This window comes from Thermobia domestica, chromosome 1 (genome assembly GCF_964235325.1).
Source record: "Thermobia domestica chromosome 1, izTheDome1.hap1.1, whole genome shotgun sequence".
Taxonomy (NCBI): Eukaryota; Metazoa; Arthropoda; class Insecta; order Zygentoma; family Lepismatidae; genus Thermobia; species Thermobia domestica.
In genome coordinates this window covers 154,197,032-154,217,313 of record NC_137454.1, presented here as the reverse complement: position 1 = coordinate 154,217,313, position 20,282 = coordinate 154,197,032, and the positions used below count along the sequence as shown (strand labels likewise).

Genomic DNA, 20,282 nt, shown 5'->3' with positions numbered 1-20,282 from the left:
GAACGTCTGTTACTATCTTATGTGTAACTATTTTCTCAAGCTACAAAGTAAATGCAAAAGGTATGTATAAGTATATCAAAAAGTGTTTGTATGATGAAGTATTGCGTTTTATAATATTCTGGTTGGATGTCCTTGCATAAGTAAACACTTGTAATACATAGTTTTCAAATTATTGTTTCATTATCGTATTTCGTAGAAGAGGTTCACTTTTCCAACCCCCGAAAGAGTAGTTCAAGTTTAATTTAGTACAGTTTATTGGGGAGTTCTCCAAACGAGATTTTCGTGTTGATTATCGGCGGTTGCCGAGCCCCTAGATTCCATGAATTATCGTGAGTACACAATAATATATATATTATGTATTATTTTAATGAATATATTATAAGGTTTAATATAACATAAAAATGTATAAATACACAATATTACAGAAAACATTTCACAGAACATGTAGCTTGGTTATTACTGAAAAAATCATAACATAATTATATAATTATTTCTTGCAACTACTGGTCAAACAAGTGATAAAAATTAAATTTTAACTATTACAAGAATAAATAACATGTACATAAACAGAACAATCCTAAAGCAAATCACATAGTAGAGATAACTTTATATACAAATCAAATTTCTTCTTCTAGCATAAGAAAATCAATAACATAAAGAAAGGTGTTTTAAAGAAGAAAAATTTTCTCTAGCTCTTTACCTGGCGGTATGGTTCCTAATATAGAGGTTACATTACCTCTTTGCACTGCCATACTTATTCTCTGAATTAGGAAGGTGCTTGCTTTATCATCACCAGATAATTGAGTGATGCGTTTACCTACTTCCCTTATAAAGCTGAGGCCTTCTTTGCCCCAGGATCCACTGGATTCAATGGCAATGGGCACAAATTGGTACTTCTCTGTTAGGTTACTGTATTTTCTTCTTTTTTCTGTTTCCTTTCGACTGGCTACATTGCCCGCTTGGAGTGAGGAGAAAGGAAGGATGGAAGGGGCAAAAATATATGTGCATGTAAAATCCCAAATCAATGATTTGCCTCTCTTCCAAGGTATTAAGGTCATCCCATCTGGTCTTTTACCATCAGTTCTACTTCATCCATTTGGCTCCCTTATTGCCGGTATACCTGCTGAAATGAGTGCTCTCATTATAATGTCATTGACATTCGAGTGTCGGGGATATCTACCTGTACTTTTTATGCAAGACAGTCCATGCAGTCCTTTTTAATCTACTGGATTCTTACATGACTGACATTTATGAGGTTCACATATATTTGCTCCCAACCGTAACGCAACAGCTATTCGAAAACTCTCATTACTGAGATGAAGGCCTAGAGGGGACGAAGGTAAAGCTTTAAGCCAAGCTCCTCCTCCTATGGATGATGCAGCAATTATTCTAGCCTTGTCTTCTAGGCTGTCTGAAGACCGTAGCAAAAAGGAGAAGTATGATTTAAAGATATGTTCTTTCCATGTGGATTGCTTTGTTCTGGTACTAAATTCAGGTAATTCAGATCCACTAGCAGTGACCAAGTGGAAGAGCAATCTTTTACTTCAGAATCCATGTGGAAGCGTATATCCTGTTGGAGACGTGATTCTATTAGACATCGGGAACCATAGAATGATGCCAAGAAGGCGGGAATAGCTAAATGTATGGCTCGTCGGATGCCTAATCCACCAAAACTAACTGGCAGAGAAGCCTGAAGCCATGTGTTATCCTCAAGGAAGCAATTTAGGATAGATTCTAAACCAGATTTTACGGTGTTATCGAAGCGTTCTAATAAATCTTCCTTCCATGAAGATGAACTTCTCAGAAAATATAGTAATCTTGGAGTAGTAAATGATGTTCTTAATAAATAAAAGGCAGAATGTGCTGAGATTAATGACAAACGTGCGAAATACATCTCCAGTTTGGTTATCTTCTCAGTTAATAAGGTTTTTCTTGATTCTGTTGAGAGGGCCGTTCGTAGGAGATATGCGTTTGAAGGAGACATTAATTGAATGCCTGGAGCTACCTCATTGTATGATGTGAGGAGTATGTGCATATGCTCTTTCGTTGTTCCAAGAAAGCTAACCTCACATTTCGAAAAATTAAGGTGTAGACCAACTGTAATTCCCTGTGTATAGATCACTTTTAATGTATTTAATACGGTATCCGGATCCGTACCAAACATTCAAATCTGTGTCCTATGTTATTGACTATGGACTGTAAAGTTATTGCGAATAATGCTGGACCTAAAGGATCTCCTTGCTGTACTCCTCTTTGTGAAAAAATGATGTGTTTACCATAATATAAATTGCTGGACTGAGCATAACTTTCGTGTACATAGGGATAGATCGAAGGAAAATTTTCTTTTACGATTGATAACATTACGTTCCTGTCTATCTCATTAAAAGCATTCCTGAAATCAATTTTTAAGAGCTTTAGGTTTCTGGTGAGGATAAGAATAATATATGCGAGCCGCATGTGGTGCTGCTTCGGCTCCATATCGAATGCCTACTCCAAGTTGGTGTGGAGAGAGAAATTGAACTAGAGGTTGTTTAATTCTCCCACAAATTATTTTGGATGAAAGTCTTCTCCACATATTCCCTATTGCAATAGGTCTAATACCTCCACTTTTCTTTGTCAGTGCTATTAGCGATGCTCCAAAGAATATTGGTCGTAATTCTTTAGGCACATCCCCTGATATAATCTTAGATAGGAATTCACATGTGATCTTAATTAGGCGATCTTTGGAATCTTGTGTATTGTAAAGTATTAAATCTTTAAGAATTGAAGGGCGCATGCTATCTATACCTCCTGCAGAACCTGAAGGGAAGGATTTAAGCGCTTTTAAGAATTCGTTGGATGTGACTCTATTAATATTAATATTAAGATCTGCTGTGTCAGTTGGCGTAAGTCCAGAAGGATGTGCAGGATGTTTCTCTTTTAGGACTTTCAATGTGGTGGCATCTGTTGAGGCTAAAGTATCTTCGGAAGTAAGAAGTCGAACAGCTCTATGTACGTCTCCATCTGCTTCTCTATGTGCTTGATTAGTATGTCATTAGGTGATTTGTTAGCAGTTTTGTTGCGTTTGTATGTGTTCTTCTTCAAACTTGTTAGGTTTGTTATATCGTCACAACAACTTTTGACCATAGTTGGATTCTCTGTTTCACCCATGTAGTAAGATTAGTAACTTTCACAGAAGATAAAGGCATACAAAGTGTTATGTAGGGGAAGAATAAAAGATTCATCCAAGACTTAAGATTATTAATATCACAATCTGTTGAAGAACTTCATATAGCGCATCTGCCATTGCATGTCTTGCTCCTCGCGGGACTCTTCGAAGCATGGCTATTGACGATTTTAATCTTACTAAAGTATTATTATATTTAGAAATTAATGCGTTTCCATCCCTATTATTGTCATTTGTGTTCAACTCTTGTGTACTAGGAAATTGATTAACTGTATAACGACTCGCACAAGTATCGATCACTTTCTTATCTTTATTAGTATCATTGTGACATTTGCTGTTATGTATGGTTAACCCTCTGGAATTGAGAAAATATTTGTTGCATATTGAATACGGGAAATCCTTGCAATTATTTCCAATATTAGTAAGGGTGTTAGATGTATGTTTTGTTTGTACATTCATTATTTTCATTATTAAAATTGTTTTGTTTCACTCATTATAAAGTTCAAAGTAAAAAGCATTGTTAATATTTAAAAAATCAAAATAACCAGCTTTAACGAACATTAACTGAAATAATGTACTTTTGATTATGATATTCCTGATATTAGATGAAAACTGAAGTTGATCTTGCTCATTAAAGCAAGATATAATTTTATATTTATCATCACTTGGCTCACTCCATTCTCACTTAATAAACTATCAGTATAGTCGATGATAGGAAGAAAATATACAGTCACCAAACACCTTCGCTGAGCTCACCAACGTCTTTGAGAAAACTCAAACTTCTTAAACTCGTGTATAGCACCTCCTTACATTTTGCAAAAACCACTCACTCCTCGCTAACACCAAATTTATCCCCAAATCAAACCGAATTCACGGAGCGCACAAAAAACGTGTCAAACTTTTTAATATAATATAATATAATATAATATAATATAATATAATATAATATAAGGGTGGTCCTTAATTTTTTATTTCCAAATTTCTTTGGACTTAACCCCTAAATGGTTCCATATGGGACTACATTAAGCCAGGAAAAAATAGCTTCATTGAATTATATTAAATGGTGCCCCGAGCGACCTAAAATTTTGAATTCGATTACAATACATAGTATATGGGAAAAATCTCGAATAAACTCATGTAATTTAGAAACGGCTAAAGGGAATGCAAAGATACCCTAGTTAATAGAAATAGAGGAAGAAACAACTTAAGTTTATATAGTACTGTCATAGTGGCCATCTTGGATTCAAATCAAAATTTTCAAATAGGAAGAGGGTTACGTGACATATTGTTTTGAGATAGCGTTTTACCAGAAGCACATATCTGGTACTATTTTAAGGATAGCTTTAGTCGTGTAAGAATTATTACATGTGAAAAGATTTCCCTTTTCAGAGGTAATAATTCTTATACGACTAAAAGTAAAGACATGAGTTTCGCACGAAAAGAACGAAAGGGATATGCACGGCTTCAAAAGAAAGAGGAACACGAAAGAGAATGTACTTCTGAAAGTGATTTGTCCGAAATGAAGAGGAAAACCCAGTTGAGAATGTTAGAGAAAATGTAAATATGGATGCGTGTGTGCCCGGACCCTCCAAGAGATGTAAAAAGGGAAAAACTAATTTTATTACTTAAAGACAGGTATTGCTCATGATCGATGAAAGGTCACTGATAGAGCAGCAATACATCTGATAGCGACTTCAGAACCATTAGGCCATAATGTAAAGGAACTAGTAATAAATGGGTGTTCCATTCACCGATGCTGAGAGAAAATATGTAGCGAAGTTGCACAGAACCACAAAAAACAATTTCAGAGTGCATCAAGTGCGTTAGTTGGGCATTGGAACGGAAAACTACTGCCTTATTTGACTGGCAGAAAAACTGCCGACAGGTTATCAATAATTATTACAGAAGATGGTCATGAGAGGCTAATTGGTGTTTCCATTTTGTCATCATCAAGAGAAGAACATATTGCTTCTACTATAGTACATTCACTTGAAAAATGGAACTTGGTAAAATTTGTGCAGGCAGTTTATTGTGGCACTACTCCCTGCAATATGGGTCATGTCAACGGTGCTTGCATTCTGCTAGAGCAGTAGTTCCAAAATAATCTTCTACACCTTGCTTGTAGACACCACATGTATGAATTAGTTTTAAAATCTGTATTTGATAAGTGTTGTTTCGTTTGCATCTGGACCGGACATTCTCCTATTGAAGTGTTTTCAGAACGAGTGGTCTAAAATAGATTACACTAATTTTATTCCAGGAATTGATGATGATGATGTAAGGAACAATATTTCCGATGTAAGAAATGAAGTGTTGAATTTTGCTATCAAACTTGTAGAAGCAGGACACCGCAGAGAAGATTACAGGGTATTTTTAGAACTGACCATCATATTCTTGGGTGGCATACCTCAGTTCGCCTGGAGCAATTCACAATGTAAGGTGGATGGGAAAAGCAATCTACTATTTAAAAATATTTCTCTTTCGCCAACAATTTCATTTAACGAAGCAAATAGAAACGGGTCTTCGAACAGTATGCATTTTCTGATACGACTATATGTTCAAGCTTGGCTTAAATGTGATCAAGCATCCCATTCACTATTACCAGACCTGCAATTTTTGAAAAGTTTGTACAGTTACAGACAAATAGATGCTGAATTACCTGAAGTGGCTCTTTCTAAATTTTCATGCCAACTCTGTTACTTGACGGAGAAACACGTAGTATTGGTTTTTTTTGACGATGGAGTTACCATAATGGAAAAACAGAAAATGGTTGAAAGAATTAAAGCTGTAAGGGGAAACCGTGAAGCAGCAAAAAGGCTTGACGTAAAAGATAACATAAAAATTATTGTGAAAAGAGAAAACGTGATTTTGTTACAACAAACACAAAAATTTTCCACGAGAGATTTAAAATACCCAAAGGGTTTCTTAAGTGTGATCCGATTTCATGGCCAAATAACAATGACTATCTTCAAGAAAAGGCAATAGTTAAATTCATTCACGTAACAAACGGTGCAGCAGAAAGGGGAGTGTAACTAATAGAAGATTACAACAACGTTCTTACGAAAAATGAGAAGCAGAAACAGCTTCTTTTGTAGATAATGAAGGCCCACAGACAATCTTTTCCTAGATGCGACAAAAGTGAACTATGTAGCAAATAAGATTCATAACTTACCAAAGGAATATTTCAATTTCTTCCAAGTTATAATTTTTCTTTTTCCTCATAATGGTCTATGAATCATCTTGATGGAAAAACTTATTTTTGTTCATAGCGAAACAAGCAGTTTGTTTCAGTTTATGTAAAAGACTTCCAAATTCTTACAAATCTGTGTTCCTTAACTACAATAAAATAACATTATATCGAAGTATTATGTTTTCACACGTAATAACTCTTACATGAATATAGGCAACTTAAAAATAATACCAGATTTGGTAAAATGCTACCTCAAAAAGATGTGTCACATTATCCTCTTCCTATTTAAAAATTTTGTCCTGAATTCAAGATGGCGGATTTCAAGATGTCCGTCATGATAATGCTATACAAGATTAGGTTGGTCTCTTCCTCTAGTTCCATTATCCAAGATATCTTTCCATTCCCTTAAGCCGTTTCTAAATTGCAAGAGTTTATTCCAACTTTTCCCCATATACTAGATATTGTAAACGCCTCTAGTTCCATTATCCAAGATATCTTTTCATTCCCTTAAGCTGTTTCTAAATTGCAAGAGTTTATTCCAGCTTTTCGCCATATACTAGGTATTGTAAACGCATTGAAAACTCTAGGTCGTTTGGGGCACCATTTAAAATTATTCAATGGATCTAATTTTTCTCCTGGCTTAATTTGGTTCCATATGGAACCATTTTAGGGGGAGAGTCCAAGGAAATTTCTAAATATATTTCCCCCATATAAATAAGGACCACCCTAATATATATATATATATATATATATATATATATTTATATATAAAAGTGTTATTCAATTTGCAAATATGCCCCCCCCCCCAAGCTCAGAACTCTGGCTACGTCCCTGTATGTATGTATGAGCAGTGCTGGGAAAATTTCTGCTAACTAATACTTAATAAAATGGCGCTAGTGTTCTGATATAAAATTCGGAAGAATAGACCTTTGTATGTTTAAATCATCTTTGATTATTTGTTTAAGCTTTTCGTTTATTTTCCACAGCAATTTGAAGAAGTGCCTTGTAAACCGCTGTTCGGAATGCGTCGGTAACTGCCTCAGGCGACACAAATTGCATCTTTTTCATGTCTGGGAACAAAAAAGATGTTATTAGGTGTTAAGTTAGATAAATATGGACCATGAGGCATTAATTCAACATTTTTACTGTGAAGAATTCCTAGTTTGGTGTGCTGAACGTAAACTGTTGTGGTGGTGAAGAATGATGCGACGATTTGGGTTTGTTTTGCGCAGTTCGTTGATGACCTCTGGCCAACAATTGGTTGTCTACCACTCAGGATTTAGTTCTTCGATCTTCTAAAATTTAGCTTATCAGATATCCATTATAACCGAAGAAACAAGCAATAATTTGCTTGACAGCACTCATCGAACGAATATTTGTTGGTTTCGGCTCACTTTGAAATACCCAAATAGTGATATTGATGTTTAGTTTTGGGTTTTTATGAATAGATTCAAGTTTCCTTCCCTGTAACGTAGTATACCATATTGGACTTACCTCGGTTGAATTTTTGTGGGGATTTCGTTTCACCAATTGACACAAGCTTATTTTTAAGCTTCGGTCAAGTTGTGTAGGATCCAATGACTTCAAAAATTCCGTACGTTCAGGTGAACCATGCAGAATCATATGGATTGCTTTCATGTTAATATGAAGGGACGCCTGAATCTTACAACATGTCACATACCGATCTCTGTCATTTCTCGCACAGCGTCAACATTACAGGTAACAATACACATTGATAGACAACCTTCACGAAATTCATCACTCAGTAATGTGCAACCACGCAGGAATTCGAAAAACCAAATGTTTACTGTCCTATCAAAAGAAAAATGAAATCACTCGATTCATTGTTTGGTGTTAAACTACATTTGAAATCATAAAAAATCATTGACATATATTGTTCACGATAAATTTCCACTTTTCATACGAAACTACTTTTTCAAACTGGTTTGAAAAATAAACGAGTCAGCGTAAACAAGTCAGTCAAAGATAAGTTTAAAAGAGAAGGTCTATTTTTCAGAGTTTTATAATATCGGACCACAAGCGCCACAATACATAAGTAGTACTTTGCAGAAAGTTTTTCCAACAGTCCTCGTGTATCTATCTATCTATCTATCTATCTATCTATCTATCTATCTATATATATATATATATATATATATATATATATATATATATATATATATATATATATATATATATATATATATATATATAGCGTTATTTTGACCATTCTTTTTGTGTAATACTTTTTTAATTTCTTTTCAGTTTTCAGCTGAGCACCGGAACCAAATAAATAAATCACCCTTAGAAAAAATATTGGAATTTATGCCTGTGCTGCAAACTAAGCACTGTTATTGGTTCTATGGTGGGATTGCAAAATATTGCCTTCGCAAAATTACTGAAAGTAAAGATAGTGAAAAACTGGAGAGAATTTTAAAACAGCTTCTTGAGACTAATATACACAGTAACTTTGTTTGGATCCCTGCAATAGATGCATTAAGTGTGTGTTGTCTAAATAATGAGGACTTAATAGTCAGAGTATTTAAGTTTCTTAAGGGAAAAAATGTTGAGATTCTGTGGAGGAGAATTAATGTTTTCCTTGATCATGCTTTGCGGTTTGTTAATAAAAGGAATAAATTTGATATCCTGAATGACGCCGCTGAGCAGGCAATCATGACGCAAAGCTTCCCGTTGCATATTCTGGGTCGAGTAATCGAGACTGCAGTGTGTGACTCAAATATACGTATTGAAGTTTACAATCTTCTTATGAAGCTTCCGATTTCAGTTGTGAGAAATCTACCGCCTCAGTTATTTTTGAATTATTTGTCGTGCCTTGAGCAGAGTCATTATCTAGATTTAGTGCGAGATCTCAGATGGAAATTCAGCAGTGTTCTTTTTCCAAGTCAAAATTCTGAAGTTATGAATGAATATAATTTTACCAAAAATAACGTAGAAGACAGATGGAGAGAAGGAGTTCGTGAAAGATATCATGATCCAGGATTACGTTTTATACAGAAAGTTCCAAGGTCCCAGCCAGATTCATTTCCTCATCATGTAGGTCCACTTGGAAAATTGGAATGTGTAAACTCAAACGAAATGTTTCCAGTCCAAGAACAAAATCTGAGCAAATACTATTATGCCACAGAACCACCAGTATCGCGTTCTCCAAATTTTGTAGAACAGTTCCCTGATAGTAATGAAAGGCAATATTCAGTGCATAAAATGAGGGAACCTAGCATAATCTGTGATCTTTCACATAATATTGCGTTTATAATGAAACGTCTACAGAATTTCGTTTTGCATGAACAATGGTCGATGCTAGTCGATGAAGTGAAAAGATATTTACGAAGTTCGAGTATGAAAGACATGATAGCATTTCTTTTGCATGATAGCTTAGATGTTTATAGCCAAGATGTACGAGGCCGTTACCGTAAGCTATTGAAACATGCAAGTAAGTATTATGTTTCTCACTCTTATAAGATGTGTCAATAAAGACCCAGCGTTAGGATAAGGAAGATGTGCCAGAAAATGGTTAAATGTAACAGGGAAGTAAAGAGTAGGGTGGAACCAGACCCGTATTAAGGGTATTTTACACTCCTGGTCCCAAAGGTTTTTTTTTTTTTTTTTTTTTTTTTCGTATTCAGATATGTGTTAGCAAAAACAATGCAAAACACTGATAGACAAAATATTAGTTTCTCTTGAGACTACAACATGAAAGCAAAAATCACTAAAACTACTAAATACTACTCTACATAGAAAATTCAGCACAATATTGTGACTAAGTTTCCAAGTATAGTTAATCATTTTCCAGTATAGAGGTCCCTCAGATTTCTCTCTCGTGGAGAGCTTTTTTTCCCCCACATACCAAACCATAATCTCGATTTTTTTTTTTTAATGCTGCCCTGGGCCTGTGCGTAAATACGGACCTGAGTGGAGCGATAAGAAAATTAATTTTCGAAAATCGAAATGTTTTAGAATATCGTTAGGCGCCTCAAGAGACCTAATGTTGTCCAAAATTAGGAAGTTTCAGGTTATTTTGGAAACTATATTAATAGGTTGACTGCCATGGGTAATGTGTATGCGATACAAGGAATCAGATAATATTCTTTTCAAAATGATGTCATTAGAAGTCTCAAACACACACAAGAAACTTACAAACAAGCAAAATAACCGTTAATTTATCAATTTAAATTTGGGGCCCACTTTTGTGCATTTTGGCCCGGAGGAGGGTGTATATTTACAACACCAAGACATTGAGACTCGTATTTGCCTCAGAGCTTTTGGGGGAGCTGACATGAAGTTGTAAATTGTATATAAACTCTTTACTGAAGATGACATTAATACAAAGACATCATTCATTTTCGGTTCTTACAGATCTTTAAGTACTCTGATATAGGATAAACATTCATGAAAAAATTAGATTTTTTTTTTTTTTGAAAGGTCTAGCGGCAATTTTTCTTTTTTCTCGATCACTTTGCATGGATTGACCCACTAGAAAACTGAGAAATGGGACACTGTTAGTGGAACTGTGTTACGGTATGTTATCAGTACCGGTAATATTAGGTAGTAAGGGTGGTTACAGTAATTATGTAGTGCCCTTGTACCCTTTTACTTGCACCGTACAGTAGCTTTTGTGACTATGGTACACAATACCTCCAATGACCTGATTCTAAGTTAGTACGACATGTAGATTATTAAAAATTTGATTTATAAAGTTAAATTGAAGCATTGAATGATATGCTTACACTATGGACGATATGTTGTGTTCTCATTGTATTGCTTCTATATTACGTCTAAAGCGCTGAGATGTTATAAAACGAGATGTATTATTGATTATTTTGATTATAGTTAATAATTTTTTATTTTAGTGTGTAAAATTATTTGTTATTGAATTCGGTGAAGTATTTGAAAAACTACTCAGGGATGTTTGACTTTAGGCCTAACAGATGTAAACAAACAATGCTTATATTTATAACTGCTGATTATGTAGTACATCCTAAATGATGCGTAGTATGTTCGTAAAAATTACAAAACAAAATTTTACCTTCTAAAAGAATCTGTATACTTGGAATTGGATTGCTACGAGCGATGAAACCGGTTCTATGGCAATTGACTGGTTTACAAATAAAGTGCGGAAATTCGCTATATTGTAATGATCGAAATTTGGAACATCCTAATCTGAATTCAATAAAAGAACAGTGGGATATACGAAATATAGTACAATATAAATAAATCCTCTTTTTAGTTAAAATATATTTCGTATTTTATTAGCGGGAGAATTAAATAAGATAATAACAATTTTAGTTAGATGCGACCTTCATAGAGGGGGGTGAGTGCACTGTGTGGAAGTGACAATATAGACAGCAGGATGGAGCCATAGTCCCTAAAGTATATGTGTATTTTGTTCGTGTACATTATTGTTTGGATCTAAACCTAGTGTAAATCTAAAATTCGATCAACGTAATGGAGATTTCGGCAACGCAGAGTCTGTATAAAAATATATTAAACCGTTTCGGTAAATTTTCCGACTGCTTGATATCCCAAGTTGGAATGGATACTCCTATAAACATCTATACTAAGCTGCAATCTTACCAATGAAAGAAGCTAAGCATCCAATAATGAGGTGGAAGCTGTACATTTTGTTATTGTTTAGACTATAGTATAATGTGAAGGAAAGTTAATGAACTGGAAGTAGGTAACCGAAGTCTCGTTCTTAAGAACCGGACTCGAGATTAGTGATCTTAGTCGCCATTTTATGAAGCCTCAGAGCCCACTCCAATAACATAAACTGACTGGAGTTTTTGTGCGCTGACATTTAAGACTGAAAGTGCTGGTAGTATTTAAATTGTAGTATTGTCTGTTATATCTATGAATTCTAGTTAATTAGGTTTCGCATTGTCTCAGAAGTCCAAACAAAACTATGGGGAAAAGAGACTAGTAAATTACAAGCATACTATTCAGTAATCATGCATTATTCTTATAATTAGCGACTGCTGTGAAATTTATAAGGAGATCATAACATTGTCCGAGTGTTTAGTTGATAGGGGTACTACATGTTTACAATGAAAATTGATTATTAATTATGCGGATTAAGCTTACTCTTGAAATACTATTGTTTCGAGTTTTTGTTATTGTTTCACAAATATTGCCACTATTGTATTTATAAGGATCGTGGGATTAGCTTCAGTGCTAAAGTAAATTATTCGAAGAATAATAATCTTTAAAAGGCCTCATTTGCTATCTTTTAAGAGGTCAGATTGTTATTCCTAAATGTCAAAGAAACGAGAAGGGCTCCAAATATAGTTGTATTACATATTCAATGTTCATGTTTCTTATTCATTAGGCGAAAAACTTCTACCTATAATAAGGTCTTATTTATGTCATTTACTAATAAATGTATCGTGTTATATACTTTTTGCAATATAAGTAGGTTAGGTTAGTTAGGTTTAAAAGTAGGTTAGTAAGTTAATTTTGAGATTAATTGTTGCTGTGCTGTGTATGAAAGCCTTGTCCTCTGTTTATTCTCCATGCAATAAATGAATATTTGAACATGTTGTTAAAGAGAAATGATATACGTAGGGAAGGCTTGTGCTCTGTAAAAATGGATATGTTGATAACAAATGTTAATATATTGAAGCTATATGGTTTGCATACAGTGATACTAGTTATTATTGCCGGTGTGGTTAGATGGAGAGCATATCAATTTTGAAAATAGGCAAATGAAACTCAGAGTTAAACATACTGAAACTATATGGAGCTAAAATTTCGAATCGCATTAATTTTTTTAGGAATAACAATTTTTTTTCGTTTTAACTTTCATTACAGTTGTATTAAGGAAGATTATACTATGAAATGTTGCATTGCTAGCAGAGCTGAAATGAAATAAATAGGTGTTTAAATGTTTGATTTTTTAAAATTTTATTATTTAAAACGAAATGCTATTACAGTAAGTGTTATTACATATAGTTCAATAATAACTTCGAAGAAATAGTGATGGCAATAAGTAACATTCAACAATATATTATTCGTCCAGATTGAATATAAAGGTTTCGTTGCTGGAATGTCGCTTCGGCAAGTTCCTAGAATCATCATGTAGAATTTTATAAATAATCATATGCTATTTATTATTTCGAGTCTAAAAGAAAGAAAAAAAAAAACATCTATCATAGACACAATTAAGTAAAATTAACAAGGTCCTTTTCCTTTTTTTTGGTCAAAATTTGAGTTAATCCTTCTAAACCATTATGGTTACTATATACTGAATTGTGTTTATGTGTAAATGGCGTGATGGCCACACTACTTTTCAGGCACTAATGTAGTTGAGTATTGTGAGACTAGCAATAATTACTTCGGAAGGAAAATATCATAAGGAAGAATTCTTTTTTCTTTCCTCTCTTCGATCCTAAAGTCAATCTAAATTACTAAATCGTATTATAATTATATACAATTTTTATTTTTTATTTTTACAACTGAATAGTGAAAAGTAGTCAAAGAATTTGCTTAAGTTAGTTCGCATTGGAACACTCCAAGTCACAGTATATACCACCGTCTGCTGAATATTAGCTGCGGAGTGATTTCATGTTGAGATCTTCTAAACACAACTGACGAGGAAATTAAATCAGAGCGAGTGGACCAAAATATAGCATAAGTAGCTCAAATTAAAAGTAGGAAACCACGTGAACTACTTCCAATTCAGTCACTGATTCTTACTTTCATTCTACCTACATTCTTGAAATTTGTAACGGCTAGTTATTATCCACTTAAACTTCCTGTATTTATACCTAGTCCACTTTGTTACTTTAAATGTTAGCATTTCTGGGCACATAAGCACGTCCTGTAATGGAACGGCAGCGATTTTTGCAAATTGTGTCCAGAGCAGTCTTGGTGCGGTGCCCTGTGTAGAGACTAAGCTCTGCTATGTTAACTGTAAGGGAGATCATTGTGCTTTTTCTAGGGACCGTCCATCCTTTGAGAAGGAGAGGCATATGAGATGTTATGGTTGTGAAGCTATTCAGTTGCCAATGCTAAGAGTCGATTGAAAGAAAGCAGTTCAACTTACTTCCTGTTCCGTTTTCTTTCACTAAAGAGCCCTGAAAAAAGTCATAATTTCATTGAATGAACCTCTGAGAAAACCATGTGTTTATAATAGTGATCTCAAACTAACGACGACACCTTATTGTCATTCACTGTCATTATACGAGGGCTATCCAGAAAGTAGATTACGTTTTGGAATAAAAAATCAACAAAGTATAGGAAACAAATTTTATTATATACAGATGAAAGCCACACACAAATACTACTTTTCGACATAGTCACCATTCAAATTAAGGCATTTATCGTAGCGATGTACGAGCTTGGAAATTCTTTCGTCGAAAAATTCGGCCGCCTGCGACTTCAACCACTTCGTTACCTCTTCTTGCAGCTGTTCGTCGTCATCAAAACGCTGCATAGCCAGCCACTTCTTCATTGCTGGGAATAGGTGGAAGTCGCTCGGTGCCAGGTCGGGACTGTACGGCGGATGAGGAAACAACTCCCACTGAAAAGATTCAAGAACTTCACGCGTGACATTTGCCGTGTGGGGCCGGGCGTTGTCGTGAATCAACAAGATCTTAGAGCTCAACATTCCTCTGCGCTTGTTTTGAATTGCTCTTCTGAGGTTTTGCAGAGTTTGGCAATACCTTTGAGCGTTTATTGTAGTGCCTCTTTCCAGGAAGTCCACCAAAATCACACCTTTTCTGTCCCAAAAAACAGTCGCCATCATCTTCCTTGCCGACATTGTTTGCATGCATTTCTTGGGTTTTTGGGGAGAACCTGTGTGCCCCCACTGCATTGATTGCAATTTCGTTTCACAGTTCACGTGTTTCACCCATGTTTCGTCACCAGTAACGATGCGATCGAGTAAAGAGTCACCATCCTTATTGTAGGCGTCCAAAAAGTGCAACGCTGCAGCCATTCGCTGATTTTTGTGGTCCTCTGTCAGGATTTTTGGAATCCATCTTGCACAAAACTTGTGGTAACCAAGCTTTTCGCTGATGATTTCGTGCAACAAACTTCGCGAAATTTGTGGAAAACTCAAAGAAAGTTCCGTTATTGTGAACTTTCGATTTTCACGGACTTTAACATCGACTTTTTCGACAAGTTCGGCAGTCACTTTGCTGGGTCTCCCACTTCGATCTTCGTCGTGAACATTGGTTCGGCCATTTTTAAATCTTATGACCCACTGTCGCACTCCACCTTCAGTGATAATGTTGTCCCCATACACTTCACACAGCTGCCGATAGATTTCTATCGGTTTACAGTTTTTTGCTGTCAGAAACCTTATTACTGCACGCACCTCGCAGCTCGCGGGATTTTCAATTAACGCAGACATTTCAAACCGTCACAGTATCTTAACGGAGCACAGCACGAACCTCTCACTAGCACGGCTAGATGCTGACTGAGCTGCGCAACGCTCTGACCCCAAGATGGCCGCGCTAGCCCCGCCCCTAGCGGACACAGACGAAAACGTAATCTACTTTCTGGATAGCCCTCGTATGTATCGAGTTAAGTTAGCACATACGTCGTCGTCTCCATGACGGTGCACTCTTTTAAAAGAAACTGAAATCGGACATGGAAGAAAGGCTGATGGATATGTAAATGGACATCATTGACTCACGAGGTCATCGGAGGTTGTTCTAAACGTTGATCTCTCCACTATGGTGCTTGAACCATGATAACACTACGCAATTACCTTTCACTTAAGTAATTTGAACAACTGGTCTCTGATCACTCACCATTATTTCGTTGCAGGAATGCAGAAAAGACATTTTCATCCCACGCAATTTTTCCTCTTATACTACACGCTCTCGAGAAATGGTAAGCATATAGATAGTCGCGCAACTGGCGGTATCACCATCGGTGTATCCAATGCTCTCTATTGCAGGCATATCAACCTTTTTGCCGATTACAAGCCGGTACGGCGCTTTTTGAGTCTTTCCTCGCTCGATCGTGACTTATTCCCTATACATTCGTCGATCTGAAGCATTTCGGGCAGCCGATCTACTTTACCATCAACTCGAATCTCTTGTACTAATTGTTGGTGATCTGAATCGCTATGAATCGCTCCATCTTCGAAAAGATCGTGTCCACCAGGTAACTGAATTCCGTCTGGACAGTGGGATGCTTGTCCTAAACGACAGTGGACTTAATCACTTCTCTATTGGCCTTGGAACATATTCATGCATAGACCTTACTCTGTGTAGTGTGCCCCTCCCGATTTTATGTTTGTGATCATTTCCCTATACTCATTCCAGATCTACATGTTGCTAACCTGACTCGTATTCTACGCTTCAACTTAAAGCATGCTGGCTGAAAATTTCAGTAGTTGAGGGACTTTCACCCTCCTGATGGTTTCTGTGTAGCTGATTATGTGCTCATAGATCTGTTTGAACAGACCGTAATAGATCCTGCCCGAGGTTCCATTCCAGAATGTGGAGGCGACTCTCTGCTACAGGATAGTTACATGGTAGACCGAGGACATCCATGAGTCTGTCCTGGCACGTCGTCGCACTCGTAATGTTTTTAATCGGATCCCCCTGCCGAGAAGAACAGTTTCGCATCCTACGAGCTCCTTCCTCTTACCTTATCAATCATCGATGTGTCAAAGCTGGAAAGACTCTTCATTCAGGTATTCAGACACCTATGACTACTGTATGGTTCTCTCAATCAATGGTAACTGTACTGCTCCTAGTATGCCTGTTTTAAAAGTAGATGGGGTTCTGGAGATTTACCTCACTGAGATAGCCATCATGTTGGGGCGACACTTCTATCTCTGAATCTGCACACTATTCTGACGAGTTTAATCACTTTCGTACTCGGATCGAGCGGAACTCGTTGCATTTCCGAGGCGCAAATACTGAGAATTATAATATTTCATGCACAGCTATCGAGGTCGACTCTGCCTTACGTAAGCAATCCAGTATTGCTCCAGAGATTGATTGTATGCATAACTTATGATACATGAGATGTGTGGCGCTAAACGTCTGTCGTTCTTATTGTAAAGACTGTGTCGTGTACTATTCACAGAGATGAAGTGATCCTGGCTGGATTGCGTACCAAACGCACTCATCTTACACGTTCTTATTGATTGCGTGGCGCTAAACGTCCATATTTTCAAAGACTTTCGTTCCACTGAGTATTCGGCACAGTCTAGAATACTCAGACGTTGCAGAACGGTTAGGATTAACTAATTTTAGTCAGATTTTGGGGAAAACCGTGGCATATATTTTTTCGTGCAATTGAAATACGTAACGTTCTCTGAGGTTTCTACTTATAGATTTTTCCCGTTATGTCTTACTGTAATTTCTACATAACTTACGTGAGTTACACCATTTACGAGTATTTAATGCACAGAATGTGTTGGCCATGATGTATTCAAATAACTTCGCTGCTGGCGTATCCATTAAACTTCAAGAAATCAAATCAAGCTATATCTGAATAATAAAGAAAGCAGATGTGAATTTACCAATTAGCCGTTATAATTTTAATGATGCACAGAGGTTGATTCATTTATATTGAACTGAAGTCATGTACAATGTACTGCGCATACAGAACCTATCGCCGTAAAATTGCCACGAACAAACAACACGCAGTAGAGCCGTATGATCGAGCGTAGTCTGAGCTCGCGGAAAATGAACAGACTCTGGAAGGAATTGTCTTTCCGATGCTAAGTTCATGGCGTCGCACATCCTAGAAATGTGTCAAGTGCTTAATTTTCGTGTCGGTCGTGCTGCTATGAATCGTATTATAAGGACATATGTAACACAGAGTCCTGGACCCACCACACGAACGCCAGCAGCTAGAAACTGGCCTCCTTTGAAGAGAACTCCGCCATTATTACGTGTGGTTCGGAGTATGGCAACCTCTGAAAATCCACCCACACCGCGTGCGATGACTAGTAAATACTGCACATCGAGGCGATAATAAACCACTCCATTAAAAGGGATTTACGCCTCACAGTCGTTTACAAGTGTAATGCAGTGAGATCCCTCGTGGCTAAACGGTTAGTGAACGTGCCTTCGGCGTGGGAAACCCGGGTTCAATACTCGGTGGCAGCTCATGTGGTTTGGATTCCATGTTAAGCTGTAGGTCCAAGTCTCATACAGCCTAGGTCAGGTCTCATATATCCTCGCTGCTGGATAACTCTAAAATCAAAATCAAATCCCAAGAGCAGTGTGCACGCCCTGAAACAGTGTCATGTGACTGAACACAAAAGGAACTGCAGGAAACTGTGTGAGAATCATCTCGCAGGTGATCGGAAGAAGTTGATGAGGTGCGAATTTATCTCAGACTGTGGTAAAGGTCGTGCTTTTACATGTAGACCTGTTGACGCCAAGGGGCGAAGCACGTTGTTTCGCCACTGTACAGAAAGTTTTGCCAATAGGGTTCATGATTATGATCAGTTTTTCGTGCAGGAACAAACTCTATCTCCGAAAGGGGGAGTGATACGTCAAAATCAATGCTGTGTACTACCAGACTCATGTTCTAACTGAATGTACCAGCCGAGCACTACGGACAGGACGTGAACCAGGTTGAACTGCACCAAGACAAGACATCCAGCCACACGGCGAAAACATTGCTGGAATTCTATCGCCGTATGGAGCAGGAAACTGGATTTCGGCAATTCTCTCCTTTGACATCCCTGTCAAGATTCCAGATGCCAGTTCAATGGACTGTTGTGCTTTCCGACTCCTCAAGCTGCATCTGTGCCATCGACGAGTCCACACCCTCTCTGGCCTGTGGAAGGCCTGTAAAGAGGAATGGAATGTAATATACATGATCCAGCTGCAACAGAGCTCCTTCAATGGAAATTCCGATGCCAGGCATTAATCAGTGGAGATTGGCCTGCAGAACACAACAGGTGATGGAAATCCGGAATTTCCTAGGTAAATGGCACTTTCAAATTCGATTTAATATAAATGAACCAACCTCTGTAGTAGCCACGTTATAGTTTTTTTTTTTTTTTTTCGTCTGTTAGTGTTTGGCTTCGAATTTTGGGTTATCGGTGAATATTGGCAGCAAGGTGTCAGCAAATGACACGAAAGATGAATTATCAAGACAAATCAGAATACCTTAAAGTAAACTTACATTGCTAGTAATACATTAAATTTATAAACGAGGGAATAGATACGAAGACTCCCGTGTGGACGCCATTTATTTTATTTATTTATTTTTTTTTAAATAAGGCAAAGGAAGATGGCGTTTTTTAATAAGAGCAAAGGAAGGTGGCGAAGGCAGCCATTTGACGGTACAAGTTATCTTTTCTGACGTGAATAAATACGCATGGAATACTCAAGAAACTGAACACTGCGTTGGATTAGTACCTTTTCAATGAAAGAGTGTGTGAAGATCTCACCGTGGCTAGGCTAGAGTCAAAATCCCTTCTACCTTATTTTCAGACAAAAATACAACTTGCACGAAATGTTACTCATAACGCTACGAGGCTTCGCGCTTGGTGATTTTAGCCTGCTCTCTATCCTCTGTGATGGCATCCCTATGGTTCATGAACCGAGGTGTTCTCGGTAAAGAGCAAAGTCGTACAATGCACGAAAGCTGATTTTGTATCTTGCTTAAAAATTGATTAAAAAACTATTTTTGTCCATGTTGAGTACTTCCCTTCTCCGGAATCCGAAATTTCATTTTATTCATTTATTTTTATTTTTCAAACCAGTGGTGGCCAAAGTTAAAATTTAATACCAAACATTTTCAATTTTATTGATTTTTTTATTTATAAATTTTCTTCCTAACAGCCTGAAGTTTTTTAATTTTTGGTAGCGTTTTGCTTTTACGGAACACAAATATCTAGCATGGGGCTGAATGTTTATGGAGGGATTAGTTGTACTTAAAGATGAAGTTTACACCTAAAGCGTTTTCAATTTGATAGGTTTT

General features: G+C 36.7%; 1 protein-coding gene across 3 annotated transcripts in view; it reads left to right on the top strand.

The window, feature by feature from the left end:
- Positions 1-20,282, top strand: part of LOC145690148 (uncharacterized) — a 135,058-nt gene that overhangs the window by 46,533 nt on the left and 68,243 nt on the right. For all 3 annotated transcript variants that reach the window (XM_081764767.1, XM_081764759.1, XM_081764776.1), the window contains one exon: positions 8,622-9,807. In XM_081764767.1, the coding sequence (XP_081620893.1) occupies positions 8,622-9,807 (1,186 nt within the window). The remainder of the gene's footprint in view (positions 1-8,621; positions 9,808-20,282) is intronic.